This window comes from Narcine bancroftii, chromosome 12, assembly GCF_036971445.1.
Source record: "Narcine bancroftii isolate sNarBan1 chromosome 12, sNarBan1.hap1, whole genome shotgun sequence".
Taxonomy (NCBI): domain Eukaryota; kingdom Metazoa; phylum Chordata; class Chondrichthyes; order Torpediniformes; family Narcinidae; genus Narcine; species Narcine bancroftii.
In genome coordinates, this window is record NC_091480.1 from 98,709,246 (window position 1) to 98,734,508 (window position 25,263).

Sequence of the window (25,263 nt, forward strand, 5' to 3'; positions counted from 1 at the left end):
TTAAATCTGCATCCTCTAGTTTCTAACTATACCAAGGGGGAAAAACTCGCTCTTTCAAGACTTTTCAGAATTTTATTAACCACTATCAAATTTCTGATCACCCTTCTTTATTTATTTTTTATTTTTTGTATTTATTTTTCACACTATGAACTATACTGACCAAAAAACACACAGACATTTCCCTCTTGAATATACACAGTGTCATTTGAAACAGCCTTATTGTAGCCAATCACTTGAATCATTTTGTAGGCCTGGTAATGTCCCGATAAGCTGTAGAAAGTTGGAATAAATGCAGATGCTGGAATTCTGAAGTTAAAACCAGAAAATGCTGGAAACACTCAACAGATCCGGCGGCAGGTCTGGAAAAGGCTGTTGATCTTTCATCAAACTGGAAAATTGAGAAACTAAACTGGTTTTAATTGGGGCAACAATAGATGGGACAAATTCAATATCTCTAATAAGGCGAAGCTGCGTTTTACAAGGATATGCAGGAGATTGCAGATTCTGAAATCTGATGCTTGATGAAGAGCTCCAGCCAGAAACATCGATCGGATTAAAAAAATGTATTTAAGCATACAGCATGACAACTTTCTGCCCATAAGACCGTGCCGACCAATTGACTTGCAACCCCCCAGTACATTTTGAACAGTGGGAGGAAGCCAGATCACCCGGAAGAAACCAACGGAGACAGACAGCACCTGCTTTGAACTCTGGTTCCTGGCACTGTAACGTGGCTGCACTAACCACTGTACTAATTGAGCCGTCCCCTCCCACTGATGCTGCCCCACCTTCTGAGTTCCCCCAGCAGCTTGTATTTAGCTGCTTTTTACAGAGTCTAGTTGATGATTATTGAGTGAAGCAGACTTGGGAGAAAGCAACCTTAGGAATTTTTAAGCTTTGAAATGCTGAAAAGGAAGAGACTTTATAGATCTTCTGGAATATGTTCCAGTGCTAGAACATCTGCAATGTTGGTGATCAGATCTGTACACAGTGTTTAAGGTTCTACAGGGTCTTAGTATTGTCCTCTGATCATCGAGCCGTTCAGCATAGAAACAAGCCCAGCGACCATCAGACACTACTACACTCTCTCCCCCTCATACTCCCAACCTGCACGGGTATGGGATGTGGGAGGAAACTGGAGAAGAAGCTAACAGCCAGCAGGAGGAGGTGTAAACTCCACGCACAGTTAGACCCGGAGATCAGGATTGAACCCAAGTCACTGAAGCTGTGAAGCACCAGCTCTGTTTCCTGCACCAAATTCTTTGCTTCAACCAATAAAGGCAAGAATCTTGCTCACCTTAACCCTGTCGTGCCACTTCCATGAATCTGCAGATCTATTCTTTGCTGTACAATTCTTATTTATTCCATATTTATTGTTTTGTATGCCTTCTTCGAATGTATTTCTAGATGCATCTCAATATTACAATTTGCTTGCCTGCCTGATCTTTTATTGGACAGGACATTTATGATAACAATGGCGACCTACCTCTATAATATTATTAATGTAACCAGACACTTGATAGAAATATTATCACTGAGTGATGGGACCAGGTAGTGGTGCTAAAGACCAAAAAAATATGGTTTAAAAAAAAAAGGTCTTATGAGGCAAGGTGGGACAGTTTAGTGCAGGAAGTCCAGATCTTGAGCTTTGACGGGTCAACGTTACAAGTGCTGGAGGGATTGAAATAAAAACATATTCAGGCAGCATCTATCAAGAAATAAACAGAATTGCCCTGTGCTCAATTGCCTTTAATCAGAGCATTTTGACAGTTCTGGATTTTCTCCACTGTGGATGCTGCTTGACCTGTGTATTTTCTGTTTTCATTTCAGATTTATAGCATCTGCCATATTTTGTTTTTGATGCTGTGAATTGATGAAAATTAGTGCATGGCCATGGCTAGGATTGGGGAAAAATGTCGATTCTTGTAGAGTTGATGGATATTTTTCAGAGTGAGGAAAGGCTGTGGATGGATATGAAAACAAGCCAGAGAATTTTGAGCATTGGTTAACAGAATACTGAGTGCCATTGAAGGCTAACAAGTGCAGATATTACTCCCATCTAACTTTAGTGACTTGATTTCTCCCCAAAACAATTGTTTTCACAGGAAGTAGCCAAGCTTCTTCCATTCCATAAGATATATCTGGACAAACTGGATGTGAACGAGGCAATAGATCAGGATTTACAGGCCTACATTCTTCACCGAATTCACAGCAGCCCTGAAATCCAGAATAACATCTCCCTCAATGGCAAAATGGACAACGCCACATTTGGTAAACTGAGTACTCATCTCAAAGCTTTGAGCCAAGGATCGTACCTCTACTTAAAATTGACTTTTGACTTGATTGAGAAAGGGTACTTGGTGCTTAAGAGTTCAAGTTATAAAGTAGTACCTGTTTCCCTTGCCGAAGTCTATCTCTTGCAGTGTAACATGAAGTTCCCCACACAGTCCTCCTTTGAACGTGTGCTACCACTTCTGAATGTAGCTGTGGCATCCTTGCATCCAATGACGGATGACCAGCTTTACCAGGCAATCAATGCAGGGAATATTGATGGCAGCCTTGAATGGGAGGACTTTCAACAAAGAATGGACAATCTTTCCATGTTTCTGATAAAGAGGAGGGATATGACCAGGATGTTTGTCCATCCATCCTTTCGAGAATGGCTAATATGGAGAGAGGATGGAGAGAAGACAAAGTTCCTCTGTGATCCCAGGTGAGAAACTAAGAAATTTTCTACGTGGCGAAGTTGGGTGGAAGAATGTTAATGATTTTTCACAAACTCCGCTTGGGCCTTTCGGATAATTCTCATCAATTTAATATATCCCCTAAGTTGATTTAAATAACTCAAATTTTGGTCAGTCTTGTTTTAAACTGTGTGTGCCTTCGAAAACTATTATTCCAAAGTTATAACTATCAAGAATGCTATCAGGTCTTAACACAGTTCATCAGGGTATGTGCTTTTAATGTGAATTTTGTAGGTAATCCTATTTCAAGGAAAGGAAATGTAATCTTCATGCACTATAAATATTTGAATGATTTGATAGTTTTATGATAAATAGCCAGTTTCCCTTCAGGTGTGACATTGAAAATCTCATTCAATATGTGCTTTATCTTTTTTCACGAACCCTCATTTGATATCAGCATTTCTATAAAATGCGGCTCCATCTGGCATTTCCATTGATTGAAATAGATTTTGTCGTCTTCTGTTTATTTTCCAAGCAGTACAAGCGTGATATATCTTCCATGGGATTTCAGCTATGAGTTGCTGACTTCCATCGTCTTTATATTTTACTTATCTGGTCCTGCCGAGACTACATCCAGAATTTAGAATGAATGAACTGTTGTCTTGTGCTGGTTGAAATGTTTTTCTATATTTTACTGGAAGTTTATTGCAAAGACTACTTTTTTTCAATGAGCTATTATTTGATTAGTGTTCAGGCAGCTAATTTAACCACTGTCTTGTTAACTCAAGGGTCTATTTTATTTTCTGTATCTCTACAGGATACAATATCAGTTTCATAACTTCCAAATCTGGTTTTCCTTTCCTTGATCTTTTTTTAAAAATTGTTTTGTGGACTTACTGTCCACATTCCAAGATGAGCTTAGCTTATGCAGACATGACATGGAGCAGCTGTTAAAGTTCAAGTGTTGACTATTTCCTTTGTTTGTGGAAAGGTGATGACTGCTTTGGAGTAGCTTATCTCTCTATTTGACAGGCTGCAACCTGTTCTTTGATCACAAAGAATATGTGACAGTAGGAGTAAGTGACTTGGACCCTTAAGCCGGCACTGACTTTCAATGTGATCGGGCCTCATTTCCCTTTCTGTGCCATTTCTCCTTAGCCACTTCAGATGCAGTAGCCTACAATTTAAATATTTCTTCACCTGTTAACCATGGCTAGTTTATCTTTCTAATAGAGATCATTTCGTTCCAGTAGTTCTTGTACCAATTGGTTGAATCCATGACCCTTAATGATTCCGTAATTAACCTCTGCTAAACAAAATATTTTATTCTCTATTTTATGGGGGGGGTTTTCACAATTTTATACCCTTCAACTGAAACTCCTGCATTGGTTGGATCCCTTTTAGTCCCATGGACCTTTATCTTCTGACCACTCTGTCATGTCTTGTCCTCCACATCTCTGCTCAGAGCCCTTCACTGTTTCCTTCCTTGCTTCTGTTAATAGGCTGGGGGATTCATTTCATCTAGGCCTGCTGACTTATCTACTGACAAATATACAATACTTTCATATTTTAGTTTATTTTACATTTGTACCATCCAGTATATAACTTCTCTTCCTCATGTACAATTATTGTATCTCTCCCTCTTTCATAAAGATATCCAAAATATTCATTGAATCATCCCACAGTTGATTACTCTTAAGATTTAAAATAAGCCAAACTTTTTCCATTTTTCTTTGTTTTATGCATTTATACAGTTTTCTTAGGATTCCCCTGTTTTAATTTTCTAGTAATCTTTTCATGCATCTTTTTTTCCAAATGTTCCTTGCTACTTTTTCCTCTCTAAGCTCTCGAACTTTCCAGGATATCAGCCCCACTCATTGTTGTTTCTTTAACAGATAATAAAAAGTCCCTTTTCACTTTTTTAATGTTTTGCTTAAACAGCTGAAATCCAAATTGTTGAGTTATCATTCCTGCCCTCCACTCTTTTCCCAGACACCTTGCGTTGAAGCAGTTGCCATTAATCTTTCTATTTTTTAGTCTTTGTCTCTTCTATCTTCTAGATTTACTTACTAATTCTTTACCTTCCAGTTCCAAGAGTTCCTTTTAAATCTTTGCTCAGGTTCACATGTCCCAGTATACTTAATTTTAAGATTTCCATAACTCAAATGAAGGTGACAATTAGCAATTATATTACAGCATCATGGTGCAAACATTCAGATAAAACACCTTACTGCAATAATTTTTGTTCAAAGTGCATGAAAGGTAAGGCAGTGTCTTTGGTTTATTGATTATGCAGGAATCCGATGGCAGTGGGGAAGAAGCTGTCCTTGTGCTGCTGGGTGGTCATCTTTAGGCTCCTGTACCTGTTCCTCGATGGTAGCAGAGTGAAGAGGGCATGGCCTGGGTGGTGGGGGTCTTTGAGGATAGAGGCTGCTTTTTTAAGACACCACCTCACGTAGACGTCCTTGATGGAGTGAAGTCTGGTGCCTGTGATGTCGCAGGCCGAGTTAACAAACCTCTGGAGTTTATTCTTGTCCTGAGAGTTGGTGCCTCCATATCAGGCAGTGATGCAACAATGCTGTAACAGCCTGAGATAGTAGCCTCAGCACCTGGAGCCATTTGGAGATGGAGCTTCCAGATTTCCACTGACCTCTCCCATCACACATCTTCAAGTGTCCACTCAGGAACATCGTTTACAGACTTGTCAAGTTTCACCTACACATTGGCAACACTCGACTCTATCTGACCACAACCTCTCTCACATCCTGACTGCTTTTCATTGGTTAATTTTAATTTTGTCTGATATTCAGGTGCAGAAATTTCTTCCAAGTAAAGACTGAGAAAACAAGCCAGTTAGCAGAGCTCTAATTTTAAGATTGCCCCACCCTTCACCCATTCTCCATCAGTGCAAACATCGGCCAGGAAGTTCAGTGCTCTCTGAAAATAAAGATTTTTTTTGAGAGATATGCAATTAGAACCATTTATGCATCAAATCATACTTGGCCACTAGAAGCCTTGTGCATCAAACCCAGTTTCCCCTTTGGACAAAAGTGAAGAAATCATTATTTCCTTTGAACACCTTGTACCAGCAATGCTGCCAATATCAAAGGAGGTGTTAACATTCTGGGTGTTGCTAATCCTGTGGGTAAACAAGAATATCCTTTAACCTAGTTCAGACTTACAAAGTTTAAATGTACAAACCGTTGATTTCTCAAAGTAAGTTTGTGCAGAGTGGAGAGGATTAGCACTTAGCACTCTCCTGGAGCCAGCACATCAAGGCAACTGTGAAGAAGGCAGACCAATGCCTCCACCTACTTAGAAGTCAGTGGGGGCTTGACATCTTGTGGAAAGTAATCTGACTGATTGCATCACAGCCTGGTTTGGTCATTCAGCTGCCCAGAAGGTAGTCAATGTAGCCAGGTCCATCACAGGGCCCCACCTCCCATTCATTGAAGACATCTACGTGAGGCGCTGCCTCAAGAAATCAGCCAACATCATAAAGGATCCCCATCACCCTGGTCACAACCCGCTCCCTTCAAGCAGAGGTACAGAAACCTGAAAACCTCCCCTTGTTACACTAATCATGGACTGCTCCAATACAACAAAAGGACTCTGCATTATTGTAATGCTACTTTTTCTTTTCTTGAACTACAGTAACTTTGAATATTTATTATCGATCCATCTTTTGTATTTATAATCTCTTTTTAACGTAATATATGCTATTATTGTTTTCTTCATGAAGTATCTGTTCAGTTGCAGTAAGCACTTTGTACAATGTACGTGAGAAACATTGTCTAATTATTACTATTAGTTGTTCACACGTAGACTGGTCTCCTCGTTGCATGGAAAAGTTTTTAGATCATCCAAAGTCTGGTTTTTACAGTATAGTTTTCTTGTGATAATTTAAAAAAAATTCAATCTATTTAATGGCCCTTGAAAAAAATTACTCAGGGCTGTTTGTTACCCATGACATTGGGGGATTAAAATGGCCCATCATATTTCAGTCTCACACAGGATCATCCTTGCAGTACACCTGACTAATCTTGTTCATGACAGTCACTTGATAGGGGTTATGTCCCTCCAGAAGCAAAAGTCCTCCTTCTTACCTTTTTTGCTTTATGGAATTTAATGATCTGCTGTGTGAAATAAAGTCTTGTGACATGTATCTTCTCAGTTTATGCCCAAAGAGACTTTCTGGCCTTTATGTAATCCATTCCTACCACGGAGCTGCCTTACGGACGACTAAAGGCCATTGGTGTAATATATTTTTGTTTTATTACAGTATCTGTGGCATGTAGAAAGTCCAACTAGGGAAGGGGCCAATTGAGAACTTGTTCTGGCCAGGAGAGCATTTTCACTATTCCTTAAATTTCAAGTCAAAACAGAAACTCAGCAGAACAGTGTCCTTTGTATAGCAAAGAGAAAAATCAAAGATCGATGTTCGGGCTTGCCTCTTTCATCAAGGTATGGATATATGTACTTTTTTAAACCTTTGCGATATGAAGGACACTGTTTGATCTGCTGAGTTTCTCCAGCTTTGTATTTTTACTTCAACCACAGTGTCTGCAGACTTTCCCGTTTTACTCAAGTTTCAAAATAGTTACGAATAAGGCTGGAAAATACTAAAGTGGAGGAGAGCAAATTATGATGTTCTTTGGGAGGAGATAGGTGAACATAATTGGGATCAATTGTTATCAGGCAAGTTCACATCTGATATGTTGAAGTTGTTTAAGGACCAACTAGAGTTGAGGACTGGCATCTTGCATGAAAGATGAAGGATAGGATTTCAAAGTGAATAAATCTGTGAAAATGAGAGAGGTGGTGAAACTAGTTAAAAAGAAAAATGAAATAGATGTTAAGATGCTAAAATCAGAAGGTCATGAAGGAATACAAGGATTACAAGAAAGAGCTAAAACACCGTATTAGAAAGGTGAAAAGGAGCCATGAAATGTCCTCAGTGAGCCGGATTAAAGAGAATTCCAAGGCATTTTATACCTGTTAAAATCAAGAGGATGATTAGGGAAATGATCACTCAAAGCCAAAGTAGGAAATTTATGTTTAGAGAGAGAAATGGGTGAGCTGCTACATGAGTGCTTTGTATCAGTATTTACCAAGGAAAAGGATCTGTATGATAATGATTGAGATCACAGTATGGAGAAGAGTAATGTGTTAAGGCATTTTGAGATCAAAATGGATAATTTTCCAAAGCCTGATGGAATATATTGCAATTTACTGAAAGAGGCAAGTAAGAAGATTTTTGGAGTCTTGACAAAGATCTTTGCATCAGGCAAGGTCCTGGAAGACTGGAGATTAGCCAATGTTGTACCCTTGTCAAGTAGAGACAATTGAGGAAATTAGAGGTGAATGAGCCTCATGTCAGAGGTAGACAAACTATTGGAGAGGATACTCAGGGTTTGCACACATTTAGAAAGACATGGTCAGATTAGGGACAGTTAACATGGCTTCATGATGGACAGGTTATAGCTTGTTGAGAGGAGGTGAAAAGATGGTTGATGAGTATAGGGCAGCAAATTAGGCATATGTGGCATTTGACAAGATCCCTCATGCTAAGCTGATTGAGAAGGTACAGATGTATGGAATCCACAGTGAATAGTTTGATTCAGAATTGCTGGCCCATAGAAGGTAGTAGTGGGAGTTATTCTGGCTGGAGGCCTTTTGACCAGTGTCACTTTCTCAATACTAAATAGGAATGAGAGGTATTATATTAAGGTGGGGGGGGGGGGGGGGAGGGGGAAGGGGAGGTGAAGAGAAAAGAAGGTATGGAAAGGGTCCAAGATACAATAATGGGACAGAAGAGAGAGAAAAAATATTTCCCAGATCTGGCAGGATTGATAGAGAGGAAGTAGTTAATATTTTGCATCAGTCACCTTCATAGATCAGTCCTTCACAAATGCTGCTTATCTGCTATTTCCAGTCTGATATAAAGAGATAAACACATTGATAAATTGACGTACCATGTGAAATCGCAGCATTACCCCAGGCCACGAAATAGCCGATGATTGAAATGTTCTTAGTGTGAGAATGAAGGTGTGAAATAGGTAGAAAAGACAATTAAAGGCTTTACGGCAGGGTTCTTGATGACGTTTACAGTAAATGCATGTGGCAAATTGCTCCCTTTCCTTCTTCATTTTAATGTTTTCCAGCCCAGTTTTGAGAGTGGGGGATAATTTTCAGTTCTGTTGATGAAAGAAATGGCATAATTGATATACAAAGAAGGCACCGATGATTTACGATCCATGTCAAGTGGAAATTGAAAGCCTATTTCTAATGTGTCTATAGAGGCATAATTTATTCACATAGATTTTTCTAGACTTTTAATAGTTTCATCATTTGAACAGAGTGTAAGATATGATGGACAACGCTGTCACATCAATTCTCATGTGTGCTCGGACATAAATCTCTGCTTGAGAAAACAGATATTAAATCATTCCCAAACTTCATTACAGTGTGATTACATTTGGGAATTTATGCATGGAACGCAATGCCCTCTTAAAAAAAAATCTGGATTATTTAGCGTTAATATTTTCGACTATTTCACACTTAAGTTTCTTGATGTTGGATGGTATTAATTGTCATTTGGAATGTGGCACTGTGAATCATCTTTTTGGGGAATTAAATGGTTGAGGCCAGGTAGATTTACGTCTTTTATTGGAATCTAGGCTATACTTGAGAGTGGCAGAATGTACGAAGGATGATAAAGAAAAGTAGGTTCATTAAAGCTTTAAGAAGTGAGTTATTGTTCATGTCTCCTGAAACCTTTCAGAGTGGCACTGGCTTGTGAATTCATTAAAAGCAGCACCGTGAATATTGGAGTAAATATGAAAATCAGCAGACACTGTGATTGAAGTAAAAATGCAACGCTGGAGAAACTCAGCAGGTCAAACGGTTCTTTATAAGATACATAACCAATGTTTCGAGTTTGAGCCCTTCATCGTGGTATGAGCAAAATGCAGGCAAGCGCCTGAATAAAGTGGTGGGAGGGAGGGGCAGGGGAGGAGTACAGTCCCACAGGCAGGTGAATAAAGGAGGGAGAGCTCACCAGCAAGCGGGGGAAGAAGGGGGATAGCTCTGTGAATGGAGAGGGTATTGAGTGGGTAGCTAGAGAAAAGGAGACCGAGAGATAGGGGAGAACAGGGAGTGGTCTATTTAAGAAAGCAGAGAGGTCTGTTAATTCCATCCTGTTGGAGAGTGCCCAGAAGGAATATTAAGTGTTGCTCCTCCAAGTTATGGGAGGTCTTGGTTTGGCCGTGCACGAGGGCTTGGGCAGACATGTCAGTATGGAAATGGTGTGCGGAATTCAAATTGTTGGCCTCAGGGACAACTTTTCAAAAACCCTCGAACTTTTTAAATTTAGCGGGCTTTTGTCCATAAGCACCACAATTGCACAGCGGCAACAAGCATCCTGGAGCTGCAAGTCCTCCATCCACGAGTAGTTCAGTTCTGCAGATGCAACTGAAGTCATGCTTGTGAACAAATAAATACGTCTTTGTTTTTTTCTGTGTGGAGAGGGTTTACTGAGAGCTGCTGTCGGGGGAACCAAGGTTGGTGTGGCCTTTGAGTGCTCCGTCCTGTTGGATGTGGTAGAAATTGCTGACTCCCTTCTCATCTAAGCTGTCACCATAGGATGTGGAGAGCTGTGCAGCCAGAGAGGGGCAGGGAAAGCAGATTCCAACACTTCCAACAGGAGATGATAAGAACCATTGTAGGATCTGGATTGTCTGTTAATGCTTGAATCAGATACTACCAGTCCTACTGGGTCACCTCACCGAATCAGCCAGGGTGCATGCTGTGGACAGAGCAAAGGTGCTCAGTGAAGCAATCTCTTAGTCTGCGCTCAGACTCTCCGATGTAGAGAAGGCCACAACGGGAGCACTGGATGTAGTAAATCAGGCCTGCAGATACACTTAGAAGGACTGTCTAGGGCCCCCAAATTAGTATTGAATTAAAATAGGGTTCAAGACAGGTTGTGTAAATTTTATAGACTTGGTTTAATGTTAATTGTAATGGGTTTTACTAGATCATTACTTTAATTTCTCTAATTGATGTGAAATTGAACCCAAGTTCTGCAGCTATGGGGCAATAGTCCATGTGGCTTTAAGTGCCAAATGCAATCTGCTGGAGAAGCTCCGCAGGTCAAGCAGCGACAGTGGGACAAAAAGGATGATCACCGTTTCGAGCCAAAATTCCTCCAGCCTCTGCTGTCTCCTGTGTGTCTCTGGTCTGATGCTTTTCTGTATATGGGAAAGCTGGTGGTGTTCATGAGCTTTCCTTTTTCATGGAGTTTCAATGGCGAGCATTCAGGCCGACGTGGGCCAGTGACAGCAGCCACTCTTTTGGAGTAGGCTCAGAATCCATGTGCATGGGAGCATGCAATAGTGCATCAGTGATCCTTTGTGGCAGCTGCAGGACCATGGGTCAGAACGTCACTGGACTACAGCCTGTACATGCTTTAGTGTGGAGGATTCTGGCTGTGTTCCCCCGCAGCATTTGTAGTTCTTTGTACATTTTGGCAAGCTGTTATTAGCAGTGTCTGAGAATCCTATCGCAGGTAACACCCGGTGATCGTACATGTTCACCACTTTTAATTTAAAAAAAATTTAACGATATACGCCCTTCCAACCCACGAGCCCGCGCCACCCAATTACACCCATATGACTAATTTACCTACTAACCCTGTACATCTTTAGTTTTCAGATCTATAAATACTGCTTTCATCCTTTTGGAAATAGAAATTATGAATCGATAAGTAAATTTGATAAAGACTCAGGCTATGTGCTGCTGTGCTTGGAATGTGGCATGACTGCCTGCTCTCAGCCTCATGGAGAAGCTGCCTTGGGTGGGCTGAAACTGAGATGTGGATCTCAGAGATGCACCCTGGCTGATTCGGTGAGGTGACCCAATAGGACTGGTAGTATCTGATTCAAGCATTAACAGACAATCCAGATCCTACAATGGTTCTTATCATCTCCTGTTGGAAGTGTTGGAATCTGCTTTCCCTGCCCCTCTCTGGATGCACAGCTCTCCACATCCTATGGTGACAGCTTAGATGAGAAGGGAGTTAGCAATTTCTACCACATCCAACAGGACGGAGCACTCAAAGGCCACACCAACCTTGGTTCCCCCGACAGCAGCTCTCAGTAAACCCTCTCCACACAGAAAAAACATTTATTTGTTCACCACCACGACTTCAGTTGCATCTGCAGAACTGCTTGTGGATGGAGGACTTGCAGCTTCTGGCCGTTTGTTGCCGCTGTTGAACTGTGGTGCTTATGGAGACGTGCGCACAAAAGCCCGCTAAATTTAAAAAGTTCGAGGGTTTTTGAAAAGTGCTCATTCTTGAACAGTCTGGATTTCTGGCATCTGGATTTTTGACTTTGTTATGAAATGTTAATAAAATTATGATAAAATATATATTAAAAAGGTAAGATTGTGAGGTTTAGTTATTACATCACATTTCACAAACAAATATTTCATTTGCCATGCAAGGGTAGACTTCATGTCTGCAGTTAGCTTTGCAGAGACGATGGGGAGTGCTTGTGAGAGTTTCACAAGTAGGTGTTAATGGACCAGTATGTTTGAACAGTGTCCAGGCTCAAAAACTGAGAAACCTTTTACTGCTAGACTGGTGCCAGAGTTTTAAATTTGTGGTTGAAGTTTATTGTCCTAGGAGGCAAACTGAGAGAAAACATTCAATTTTTTTTAGAGGGGGAGAGAGACTTGAGAGTATTTTGCAGTAGTTTGTAGTGAAGGCTACAAGTTGACAGACCTGCAACACAACCCCATTTCAAGACAGGTTTTGAGTTCAGAGTTCAGTCTATTCTAAATCTCTCATTGCAGAGGCCGTGGCTGGTTATTGTTTTTCTCCTGAAATAGGGGAAAAGTCCTGGGTTATCTTTTGGAAAAACCCAAGAGGGGGCAAGTTTATTCGGTAAGACACTTCAGTTGCTGATCGAAGAAGATCAGTCTGTGTGTGTCCAATGAACAATGAATATTCTCTGAAACCAACAAAGACCTTCCTGAGCAGTAGCAACTTAAGTTAAAGCACCAGAATCTGGTGAAGATGATATTTATTTAATTCTACGCACAGTATGGAAAATTGCCTGATCCCAATGAACTTGGAGAAGTGAAAAGTGAATGAGTGAACAGTGAAACAAAGAACTTTCCTCAACACAAACATTACGTACACGTACGATTAGAATTAGAGGGGGGTTAAGTTGATCATAATAAGTATTGATCTGATTATTCTGTATTAAGAAAATAGATTTTTTTAAGTTGTCTTGGTGAATTTTTGTTGCTGCTGGATTTTGAAGAGTCCTCTGGGCTCGTAACAACTACAACTGTGAATTGATTCATGTCCAGGGCCTTTTTTAAAAAAAAAAATCATTTATGTAATATGGAATCTTGAAAGGTTCACAATATATGATTGGACAAATGGTCCAGGGAATTGTAATATTATCTTCCAATTATTTCTCCCCAGAAGTGAACACCAGTGTTTTATTTGTTATTTTTTTAATATACATGTGCCTTAGTATTTGTGTCTCTAACTCAGTTAGCTCTATTTTCCAGTGAGAATGCAGCGTAAATGCTCTCTTTGCCAAATTGTATTACGTGTGTTCACATATATTAGTTTAGTTTGGACATTATGTTCAGCATGGACACATGGACCAAAGGGTCTGTTCTTGTGCTCTACAGTCTTCATTAAAGCTCAGTTTCTCACACATTTTGTGAGCTGATTAACACTTTCGTGAATTTTACAACAGTCTTTTTCATTGTTGACTACACCCCTCAAGTTTGTGCCATTGGCCAACTTTAAACTTCCAATTCATGAATCCAAAACATCTGTGTAAATGGTAACCTTCAATGGCTACAACAGTAGTTGACCCTGCATTTCTTAAATAGTGGAGGTGCAGCAACTAAGTCTGGTCAGAGTTGTAGAATATGTCTGTCCATGGCCTTGTGCACTGCCAAGTTTAAGACCAACCACAAATTGGAGGAACAGCACCTTGTGTTCTATTTCAGCAGTTTCCAACCAGTGCGTATTAATATCGACCTCCAATTCCAATTAACCCCCTCCCCCAATCTCCCTCTTACCCTACCCCTCCGTCTCATTTCCTCTAGTTCCCACCCTTCACCTACCAGAGAGATAAATTTCTTAGTCTTCTGCTAACTCCCCCTATCATAGAGCCATAGAACATTACAACACAGAAATGGGCCCTTTCAGCCCTTCTAGTCAATGCCGAACCATTTGTTTTGCCTAGTCCAACTAACCTATACCCAATCCATAGCCCTGCATACCTCTCCCATCCATGTACCTGTGCAAATTCTTCTTAAACATTAAAATTGAGCCCACATTCACCAGTTCAGCTGGCAGATCATTCCACACTCCCACAGCTTCTTTTTCCTATGCCCTTCCACCTGTATCTACCTATGACCTCTTACCTGTTAGCCTATATTCCTCCCGTACCTTTTTTATTCAGCCATCTGAGGAAGGGCTCAGGCCCAAAATGTTGATTGCCTTTTACTTCCTTTGGATGCTGCATGATTTGACCTTTTGGGTTTCTCCAACATGTTGGTGTACTGCATGGAACCCCAGAGTCTGCTGATTTTCTTGTTTGCCTCTAGTGTAGAAAATGGTTTTGGAAGCTAGTCATGGCATGAGAATGCAAGAGAAAGAGGCTCTGTAAACTGCAGGCTTCTTGTGGAACAATGCTATCATACTCTTTCTCCAAAGCTACTGATAGGTTTTCCTTTCAAGCACTCAACCAATTTTCCTCCATTCCTGATATCCCTCAGGACTTCACAGACTTGATATAGTGCAGTTTCTTGTGTGATCCATTCCTTCAATTTTGTGCGAAGTACGTCACTGGGCTGGATTATCTGACCCACTTACTGGCGGAGATGCTCAATGGTGTGATCACTGAGCTGGATGCTTTCCAATCCACCTGTTGGCCTGCAAGGTTTGTGCCTCACTGCACTGCACTGATTGGAGAATCTCCAAACGTTTGTGCCAGCGTGCAACCTTTGCCATTTAGCAACCTAGAATCTGCCAAGATATTTCAGAATCATTCAGCGTGGTTGACTCTATCTGCAGGGAGGAACACAGTCTCTGGCTGGGAATGCAATCTGGTGGCAGGTTGGGTAGGAAGTGAATTTTCAGAACATTCTGTTTCCTTATAATTGTTCATCTAAAATACCCGCCAATGAGACGGAAATATCCTTGGCCAAGCAATTACATGAAGACAGAAACTAGCCTAAAAATTGTTAAAAATCTTACTATTTCCCATTTTCTCCCTGATGAATGACATTGAAAAATCCCAATAATTTTTCTCAGCTGTATTTTATGGATAGGCCTCTCTCCAGCCTACAAATAGCCTCAATTGAGACATAGTTATTTCCTGTAAATGTCCAGGCAATTCCCAGCTCATTGTTCTGTACCTCAACTGTCCATAAGATGATTTCTTAATTAGAAATATCTGTTTTCCATAGTAGTCCATGTAAAAAGTTCAAAGTTTCTTTTGATTCTCATGTAATAATACCTTCCAAATGTAATATACATGATATTCTTCAATTTTGGTCTGCCATAAAGCAGAGTCTCCATGAGCATTGCCCAGAACCTCTAACAATTCGGAGAACAAGAAGGAAAAGGGAGTTACATCCGAGTCATTGAGTGTCTGTGGATTCGCCTCCAGCACTCCTGCACCCTCTGTAGTCGCACAGACCAGTTCAAACCATTGGCAACACAAGTTCCAGATCCAAGCCTCCATTATGATCAGGAAGCCTTCAGTACCCAAAGTCATTCAGGAGCACTTCTCAAATCCTGGTTCCGATACCTGGTTCCATAAGCTAGTCTCCAGAAGCCCGCGGCCTGTGTGGGTCCCCTGACCGCAAATCACCTACAGCCCATGTTCTATATGCATTTGCTATAATTCTTTCATTTGATTGAATAATCACCCTGAACTACCCATAGAAAACAAATCAATATTGTTTCCAATCATGAATGAATACCAAAATAGTCTGTTCCAAACCATTGTTCTGCCTCCTCCCACTGAACTGCACCTGGACCATAGCCCTCCAAACCCTTCCCATCCAAGTACCTATCCAAATTCTTCTGATATTTCAAAACTGAAGCTGCATTTACCAGTTCAGCTGGAGGCTTCTTCCACTCTCTCACCGCGCTCTGTGAAAAAGTTCCCCTTTAAACATTTCCCCTTTCACCCTTAACCCATGTCCTCTAGTTTTTGTCTCATTTAACTGGAATAAGCTTTTTGATATAGATCAATGGAAGCAGGCTTTGAAATGCTTTTATCAGCGTGAAACATTTAATTCTTATTATTTCTAGCTTAAAGCATGTTGTAAAAATGGATGGGAGAACTGCGTGAAGTTGGATTTCTGTAAGTCACGTTATTTGTAGCCTCTGTATATCACAAATTCTTCCCCTTTACACTGTTCTTAATTGATCAATTTTAAATCATCTGTTAAATCCATTTTTACCACTACTTTGTGGTCATTTGCTCCATATATTTCCCATTGGCTAACAATAAACAGAAGCCTTGCAACATTGTTGTGTAGCTTACAAGAAATTGCATTCTGAAAACTCCTTCAACATCATTGCGCAGACATTTTCAATGCAATTCAAATTTGGCATTTCCCCAGATGATGTCCTAATAACCATACTCCAGAATTGCCACTTTGCTTCAGAGATGGCCTTCCACAGGTTGAACCTGGACTTCTTGTAAAGATTTAGATTCTCAGCCTTAAATGCCCTTGATCTTGACCTCAGCAGGTTGCGAATCCTCTGATTCATCCAGGGCTTCTGGTTAGGGAACATCTGATATGTGCACATGGGCTCACACTCGACATTCAGTGAATAAGTTCACGAGTATGGTCCCATCTATTGATTTAAAGCAGTCCTGCAGATGCTCCTCCGCCTCCCTCAACCATACTTTTGCCGTCTTCACTACTGGTACTATGCCCGATATTGTACGTAATAATCCAGCTAGGGCCAGATTAGTGTTTTATTTCGGTTGATTTGAGATGAATGGAGACCAGGCAGAAGAACATTATAATTGTCTAGTCCAGGGAAATTAGAAGATGGACCCTGACCAGTGCATATTTACAGCATTTTATTTTAGCTTGCAACATCTGTGATATTTGGCTATTGTAGCAGTTGCATGCAAACTGACTCATTACCAGGGTGAAGTCTGTAAATAGTGTCTGGAGAAAAGAGTTTGTGTGGGGACCAAAAGCACTGGCAAATCTTGGTTAAGCAAACAATGTGGAAAATCTGAGTACATATTACTGCAATTAATTTTTGCTGAGAATGGCATGGTCGGCAAAGTGGTTAGTACAACACCTTTAGAGCAGCAGCGATCATGACCGGACCGGGGTTTGAATCCCCCGCTGTCTGTGAGGAATTTGTACAGTTCTGCGTGGGTTTTCTCCATGGGCTCCTCCAGTTTCCTCCTACCATTCCAAACAAGTACTGGGGGTGTTGTTTAATGGATTGTCAATTGGGTGGCACGGACTCATGGCCAAAATGGCCTGTTACCGTGCTGTCAGTCTAAATTTAAAATAAAATTAAACTGATCAATATGGCTATTATATGGCCCTTATCTGTTAAGATTTCAAACTACAACCCACATAATTCAGATCATTGTCGCACACAGGAAGGTTCATTCTAGTTGGTCCTAACTGTGTTCAGGGGTGGCATTCCTTAAAGCTCATAGAATAATTACACTTGTTCACACTGTGGAAGCAAGACAATGAAAACGGAGGTAAATTGCACTCTATTTGCATTCGGATTAGCCTACCTTGCTTTGAAAATGCAATTTGATTAAATTAATTGTAACAAAATCAAGATGGAACACAAATTTATCAAGATGGGAAGTGAGTTGATCTTTGAATTGATAGAACATAATTATTTAGTCTTAATATTTTAGTTGGTTTCTTATATAAACATTAAGTTATTATGATTTATCATGGAAAAGTTGATCTTGTACTTTTGTCACCTGGCCGTTGAGAAACAGCAAATGCCACCTGTATAGATATTTATCAGTGTTGTCCAGTAATCAGTTCATATAAAGAATGCGCAAGCTTAGACTTTAATATCTCCAAGTTGTGGAGATATTGAATGTATTTAAGTCAAAAATTGATAGGTTCTTGTTTAGCCAGGGCATCAAAAGTTATGTGAAGAAGGCCGGGCAGTGGGGCTGAGTTGGAAAATGATCAGATCATGATTAAATGGTGGGGCAGACTCGATAGGCTGAATGGTCTATTTCTGTTCCATTTCTGTGGTGTAAAATGCTGTCGTCCGGTAACTAAATTCAGCGAACCTGGTGCAGACTTGGGGTGAAACATTGAAGTCTGCAGACACTGTGATTGAAGTAAAAACAATGCTGGAGAAACTCAGCAGGTCAAAAATTTTAGTTTATAAAGCAAAAATAAAGATACATAACTTCCTTGAGCCCTTCATCAAGGTATGAACAAAACGTATGGACTAGATTAAACAAAGATGATGATACATAACCAGTGCTCACACCTTGATGAAGGGCTCAAGCCCAAAACATTGGTCATGTATCTTTAACTTTGCTACATAAATGTTTGACCTGAGATTTTCCAGCATTGTGTTTTTGCTCGTTTAGACGTGGAATTGATTAGTGATGAAAAGCAGCCTGTCTTTTCTGGAAGCACTGAATCTGGTCATTTCTTTAGTTCGAGAGAAGCTAAACAATGCTGCATGTCATTGAGGAAGATGAAGGCTGTCACCCTGCCTACCGTTGGAGCTGCCTTCAACAACATTGCAGTCTGTTACAGCTGCAGTGGCTGCACTGATTGCTAGTATATGATGGAACAGCAGGAACTTTTGACAGCTTCCTCCCACCCCAGAAGGAAGTCTTAACCTGTTCCATATTGAAGACTGTGTCAGCTGTCGGCTCAGTAGGTGAAGATTTGCTAATTGTAACACAATATTCACTCATGAACATATTTCCTTCTTTCCAGGGTGCTTCCTCGTTGAACCGTGATGGCCCTGGTGGGGTATCAATGTTGGGAGCACAAATGCTGTCATCTTGTGAAAGGAAAGCAGATGCATGCTTTTCAGAACTTATGATGCCACCCCCCACCACACACTTTCCCTGCCCCCAATCTTCCCTCCTGCAGGCCAGAGAATCAGATAGCCTTGCATTCCCCTGGAAGACAAATGGCACAGCTGCTATCACAGCCTGAAGGCTTCTGCTAAAGTGGATTCCAGCAACGTGATGGCAGCTATCTAAAACTAGATGGGTGACGTGTACCTATAGTTCAATGACAACTGAAAGGTCTGGGGTCATCCATTCTCCTGTGTTTGGGATGTCGGTGCATAGGTTTCCATGCTGAAGAATGCAACGAGACATGGGATCTGGGCTCCTCCATTCTTGCCTGTTGTGTCAAGGCTTGGCTGCTTTCACTGGTGCCCTTTACCACCTAATCTTGGCCCCCAAGATGCTTAACACAGCCTCAGGCGTGAAAATAATTTTTCTTTCTGTCAGCTTATTTAGCAGAGATAATAAGGGGCAGAATTAGGTCACTCAGCCCAAGAGCCGCTCTGCCATTTAATCATGGCTGATGAATTTTTCCTTCAACCCCATTCTCCTGCCTTCTCCCCAGAACCCTTGACACTCTTACTAATCAAGGACATCACTTCTGCTTTAAATATACATAATGATGTGGGCCTCTGCAGCCGTTTTTGGCAATAGATTCTTCCGATTCAATGCCATCTTGCTGAAGAAATGGACATTCAGTCATTCTGAGGCTGCGCCCTCTGGTCGTACACTCTCCTACTCTTAGAAACATCATCTCCATGACTATGTGGCCTTTTCAATATTTGGAACATTTTGATAAGATTAGTTCCCTCTCATCCTTCTAAAGTCCAGTGAGTGTAGACCTCAACCCATCATATGCTCCCCGTGTATTAACCCTTTCGTTGCTGGGATCATTCTTGTAAACATCCTCTGACCATTAACAACATTTTCAATAAGGGGGTTCTAAACTCCTTTCAATACTCCAAATGTGGTCTGACCAATGCCTTGTCAAGCCTTAGCAATACATCTTTGCCTTCATATTCCAGTCTTCTCAAACTAGAGAATGATGTGACAGAGAACATCAGTGAATGTGTCTGGTTCTGAACACAATGATTGAGATGCTGACCCATGACCTCCACTAGTGGTGGATTTTTTTTGGTCAGATCCCCTCCGATTCATAACATAAGGTTTGCATTTGTTGATTCCAGTACAGTTTCTGACTTTATTGAGTCATATTCCTGAATACAAAACCAGTGGCATTTCAATGAGGAAAAAAATGTCCTCATTCACTGTAAAACCCCATTTCTATTGGGTTGACCATTTCTAATTTAGGATTGCAGAGGTTCACACAAACCACTTCAGCTGCACTTAGTAATCACATCACACTCTGTACGGTCAGATAGTTGCCATGTCCATGTGTCAGTGAAAAACAATTCAAGTTATTTTTGCTTACGTGACACCTTTCTCAACTGCAATTGGATGCTCAAGATTTAACCTGGCCTTCAAAATCAATGGTAAGTTGATCACTCTTGGAAAATTGCAGGAGGTATCATGGTGAGATTGTGTTGCAATTATAAGCTTGTTCATTTCTATGCTGTCCTGTAATCCCCAGCGACCCTGATAAATGACACAGAAACATTAACTCTCAGAAAGTCGTGCTTTCGGATGATCAAATTCAGTTTCAACATTTTAAGTTGTAAAACATATATTTAAACAAAAATAAATCTTTTATGCAGCCTCTTGCCTGACCTTAAGCAGATCTCCTCTATTTTAAAATAAAATACAGCCCAGGAGCAGGCCCTTTACCGAAAATCAAGTCAAGTTTATTGTCAACAAAACAGGGTTCTCAAGTCCTTGATGCAAAATGATATCTAAATCAAACTAAAACTCTGTCCCCTTCATATTCATTGAGCAGAAGTCTCTCCAACACTACGATTGCATCTGCTTCCACCACCCCCAGTGGCAGCTGTTCCAATGACCCACCACTCTCCATGTATACAAAAAAATTGCCCTACATACCTTCCTTAAACTTTACCCTACATCCCCACCTCACTTCAAACCCATGTTATCTACCCTACGAAAAAGATTTTGACTCACTTATCAGTGCCCTTCCTGATTTTATAAACTTCTATTAGATCTTCTCACACCCTCTGATGCTCCAGAGAAAACATCCAGGTAAACCTCTTTTGTACCCTTTCTAAAGCCTTCCTGTAACGGGGTGACCAGAATTGCACACAGTGTTCTACGTGCAGAATCAGCAAAGTTTTGTTTAACTCCAACACGAGTTCCTCAATGCTCTCCTTAATGAAGTCAAGAATATCACTCAATCTAGTTTGGTCACATCAATTATTTTAAGAGTTCTGCTGGTATACTTGATTTGATTTCCAAAGGTGCAACATCTCACACTTGTCTGGATTAAACTCCACCTGCCAATTCTCTGCCTATATCTTGTAACCTACCTATATCCTGTTGTATTCTTTGATAGCTTGCTACACTACCCACAATCTTTGCATTATCTGCAAACTCCACCTGCTTTTTCATCCAAATAATTTGTGTATTTGTGTATATATACATCCTTCTACCATTACCCTCTGTCCTCTATGGGCCAGCCATTTCTGAATCCAAACTATCATTTCACTATGGATCCCATGCATCTCTATCTTCTAGGTCAGCCTACCATGACAGACCTTGTCAAATGCCTCACTAAAATCCAATAGACAACTTCCAGTGCCGTGCCTCATCAAACACCTTTATCTTCTCTTCAAAAACTCAATTACATTGTTAAGACATGACCTGTCACACACACAGCCATTTTGACTGTCCCTAATCTGAACTAATGTGTGTAAGTCCTGTCCCTAATTATCCTCTCCAGTAGTTTCCATGCCTCTGATGTGAGGTTTACCAACCTAGAATTTCCTGGATTATCCCTCTTTCCCTGATTGAATAAAGATACAACATCAGCTATTCTTCAATCCTTCAGTAGTACCTCAATGATGCAAAGATCTTGTCAAAAAGTCAATGCTCCAGCAATCTCCTCAGTAGTACCTCAGTGATGTACCTCAACTTCCTCAATAGTACCTCAGTGACGTACCTCAATCTCCTCAATAGTACGTCAGTGATGCAAAGATCTTGTCAAAAATGTCATTGCTCCAGCAATCTCCTCAGTAGTACCTCAGTGATGTACCTCAACTTCCTCAGTAGTACCTCAATGATGTACCTCAATCTCCTCTGTAGTACCTCAGTGATGTACCTCAAACTCCTCAGTAGTACCTCAATGATGTACCTCAACCTCCTCAGTAGTACCTCAATGATGTACCTCAATCTCCTCAGTAGTACCTCAATGATGTACCTCAATCTCCTCAGTAGTACCTCAATGATGTACCTCAATCTCCTCAGTAGTACCTCAGTGATGCAAAGATCTTGTCAAAAATGTCAATGCTCCAGCAATCTCCTCAGCTGCCTCTTTCAATAACCTAGGAGATAACCTGTCAGGCCTTGGTGACTTATCCATTCTAATGCTTCTCAAAAATGCCAGCACTACCTCTTTTCACGATCTCAAAATGCCAAAACACAAACCATTCAAACCAGATGATATTTTCTCTAGAGCTTTACATTTGAACATTGAGGGGGTGGCGTGGTGTATCAGGTCAATTTCAAGGTCCTGAAGAGTTGCTGCACTAAAGCACTCATCAGTTGAAATTATTGAAACCACCAAAAATGCACCATTTTGGCTCAGATGTTTTTGTCATTTGTAAACTCTGTTGATAGATTTAACCTAAATTGAACATCATGTTGCCTGGTGATTTTCCTAATTGTGAAACCAAGGTGTGATTCAGAAAAGTGGGGGAAAGAGAATTGAGGAAGACTTGATTACTGTATATTTTGGCATGCAAGTCAAGTCATGAAACCTCAAAAAATGGGGGTCAGCCTGTTTACCGGATATATTTTTGACAGACCTTAAATTCAGCTCGAAATCCAATCTGTGCTGATCTGGCATATAAATCCACCCTTGAAAAAAAAACCTGACTGCCACATATTTTCATTGAAAACATCAACACAATTTGAACCCTTCAAAATCTCTATCATTGTCTAAAAATAACAACACATTTAGAACCCTTCAAAATCACTCTTGCTATCATTGCCTGAAGCAAAGATGGTGGCAAGCAAATCCATTTAACCAGATAAAAATTACAGCACAGAAATAGGCCAACTCGGCTTTTCTAGTCTATGCCGAACATTTCCCCCCGCCTAACCCCACTGACCTACACTCAGCCTATAACCCTCCATTCCTTTCCCGTCCATATACATATCCAATTTCTCTTTAAATGATAATATCGAGCCTGCCTCCGCCACTTTGTCTGGAAACTCATTCCACATACCCACCACTCTCTAAAGAAGTCCCCTCTCATGTTTCCTCTAAACTTTTGCCCCCTAACTCTCAACTTGTGCCGTCTCATTTGTATCTCAGCCTTTCTTAAAGGAAAAAACCTCTCCACATCAACTTTTTGTAGATCCCTAATAATTTTAAATAAAATCCCCTCTCAACCTCCTACGCTCCAAAAAATAAAGATTAACTTATTTAACCTTTCCCTATAAATTAGGTCCTGTAAGCCTGGCAACATTCGAGCACTCTCTCCAATTTGTTGATATATTTTCTATATCTTTCATGAGGGTGTCATCCATGTTTCCGATATTGGCCAATGCAAACTGGTGTTTCTGCCGGTTCCATATAATAAACTGCTTAAAACTTACAACTTGATAATCAAGATCTTTTGGTAGATTCCTTTTCTCAACGAACATTGCCTTTATGGTATTTTTCTTAAAGTCTCTTCTTTGTTCCTCCAATCTCTTATCAAATTCTCATCTACATCAAATTTTCTTGCAGCAACACAGCTGTTGGATTTCTTGGCCATTTCTATCACTTTCAACTTAAAACTCGCTTTGTATTTTTGTCACATGCTGCATTATGTCAATATGGACCCTTCACAGTAGCCATTACCTCCAGACAACGCCCAGCAGATCAATCCACACGATCTTTTGGGGTCAATGTATACGCTAGTCAATGGTGCATCTCGGGCATTGCAAGCTTTGGTGGAGGTCAACATATACAATGGTCAACAGGCAAACTCAAGCAGCCAGAAAATGATATATGCCAAATATACCATAAAACCTTTCAAATGAGGATGAAAAATGGGGGTCGACTTAAACGCCAAAATATATGGTATGTATTACACCAAATCAAGAGTTTTATTTCAAGGAGATTGTTACCCATCTGAACACACCTTATCAGCATGGATTTATTAACAATGTTGGTGGCTCAGGATGAGATTCAAGATCTGTCTCAAAATGTCTAAAGATTAATGTATATAATGGGACAATTTTCTGAGAATTCCTCTGATACACCAGAAGTTCCCACACGTTGCAGGAATGTTGCAAAAAATAATATTTTAATCACCTATCTGCGGAAGTTCTGACCGTGCACAAATACCCACTTTTATCATGACTTTGAGCAAATTTAAAAGCTGTTTAAATGAATAAGCTTTCTGCCACTTTAAATATTTACAATAAAAATGTCTTGTGCATTTTTCTTTGACTGCTAAATGTACGACTTTGGTGGCTGAAAATATACTTCTCACAATAAATGATGAAGCTGTGCAGCTGTGTAATGTTGAAGAAAGGTATTAAAACAAAATCTTTTTTTTGCATCGGAAGATTGAGTTGGAGATTTCATTCCCATTTGAAAGTTTACAAAATGGCCAACAAGGTGACCTGTGAAATGTTGGTGGAAGCGACTTCCGCACTGAAGCAGAAGATTCTAGGTTCAAATCTCATTGAAGTAATTTGAGTACTGTACGTACTGACACCTAGTGTAGAACTGAAGGACTACTATCGTGTTGGAAGTCTGGACTTTTGAATTGCACTCTGTCAGCTCTTTGATGAAATGGTTTAAAAGGAGCAGGGGAAATTACCCCTTGACCTTTTGGTCCCATGTCTCTGTTTTCAGGGACTATACTCTGTGTTCCCGTTTTCCGGAATTGGTTTTATACTCATCTGCCAGCTAGTTCATACAGATTTATCCATGGACCTGGTCAAGAGAATATATTATGAAAAGTTAAAAATGCCTGAAAAAACGCTTGATCCATTGTCATTTTGCCATTTATGTGATCTTGCAGCAAATTGCCTGCCAGATTTTCAGTATTGCAGCATTTCAAAAGTTATTGTTGGCCAAGCCCTTGGATGCATTCTGAAAGTGAGGTGAATGGCACAATGTGAATCCAATCATTTTTTGGATCATGGGATTCAAGGACATTTGGTAGATTGGCTTCAAAATTAACTTAGCCATAGAAGGTGGAGGATGAAGGGGGCGTAATTCTGACTGGGTGTTTGTATATAAACGATTGGGATGAAAATGTAGGAATGCTGATTAGTACTTGACAGACAAGATGAGAATTGGCTGAGCTGTTTAAAGGATACAGCTCAGTTGGAAATATGGACAGAGA

At 40.4% G+C, this 25,263-nt stretch overlaps 1 protein-coding gene across 30 annotated transcripts in view; it reads left to right on the forward strand.

Moving 5' to 3' along the window:
• The window catches only part of LOC138746747 (protein TANC2-like), a 502,350-nt gene that overhangs the window by 386,327 nt on the left and 90,760 nt on the right, over positions 1-25,263 (forward strand). For all 30 annotated transcript variants that reach the window (XM_069905106.1, XM_069905108.1, XM_069905110.1 and 27 more), the window contains one exon: positions 2,106-2,713. In XM_069905106.1, coding sequence (XP_069761207.1) covers positions 2,106-2,713 — 608 coding nt within the window. The remainder of the gene's footprint in view (positions 1-2,105; positions 2,714-25,263) is intronic.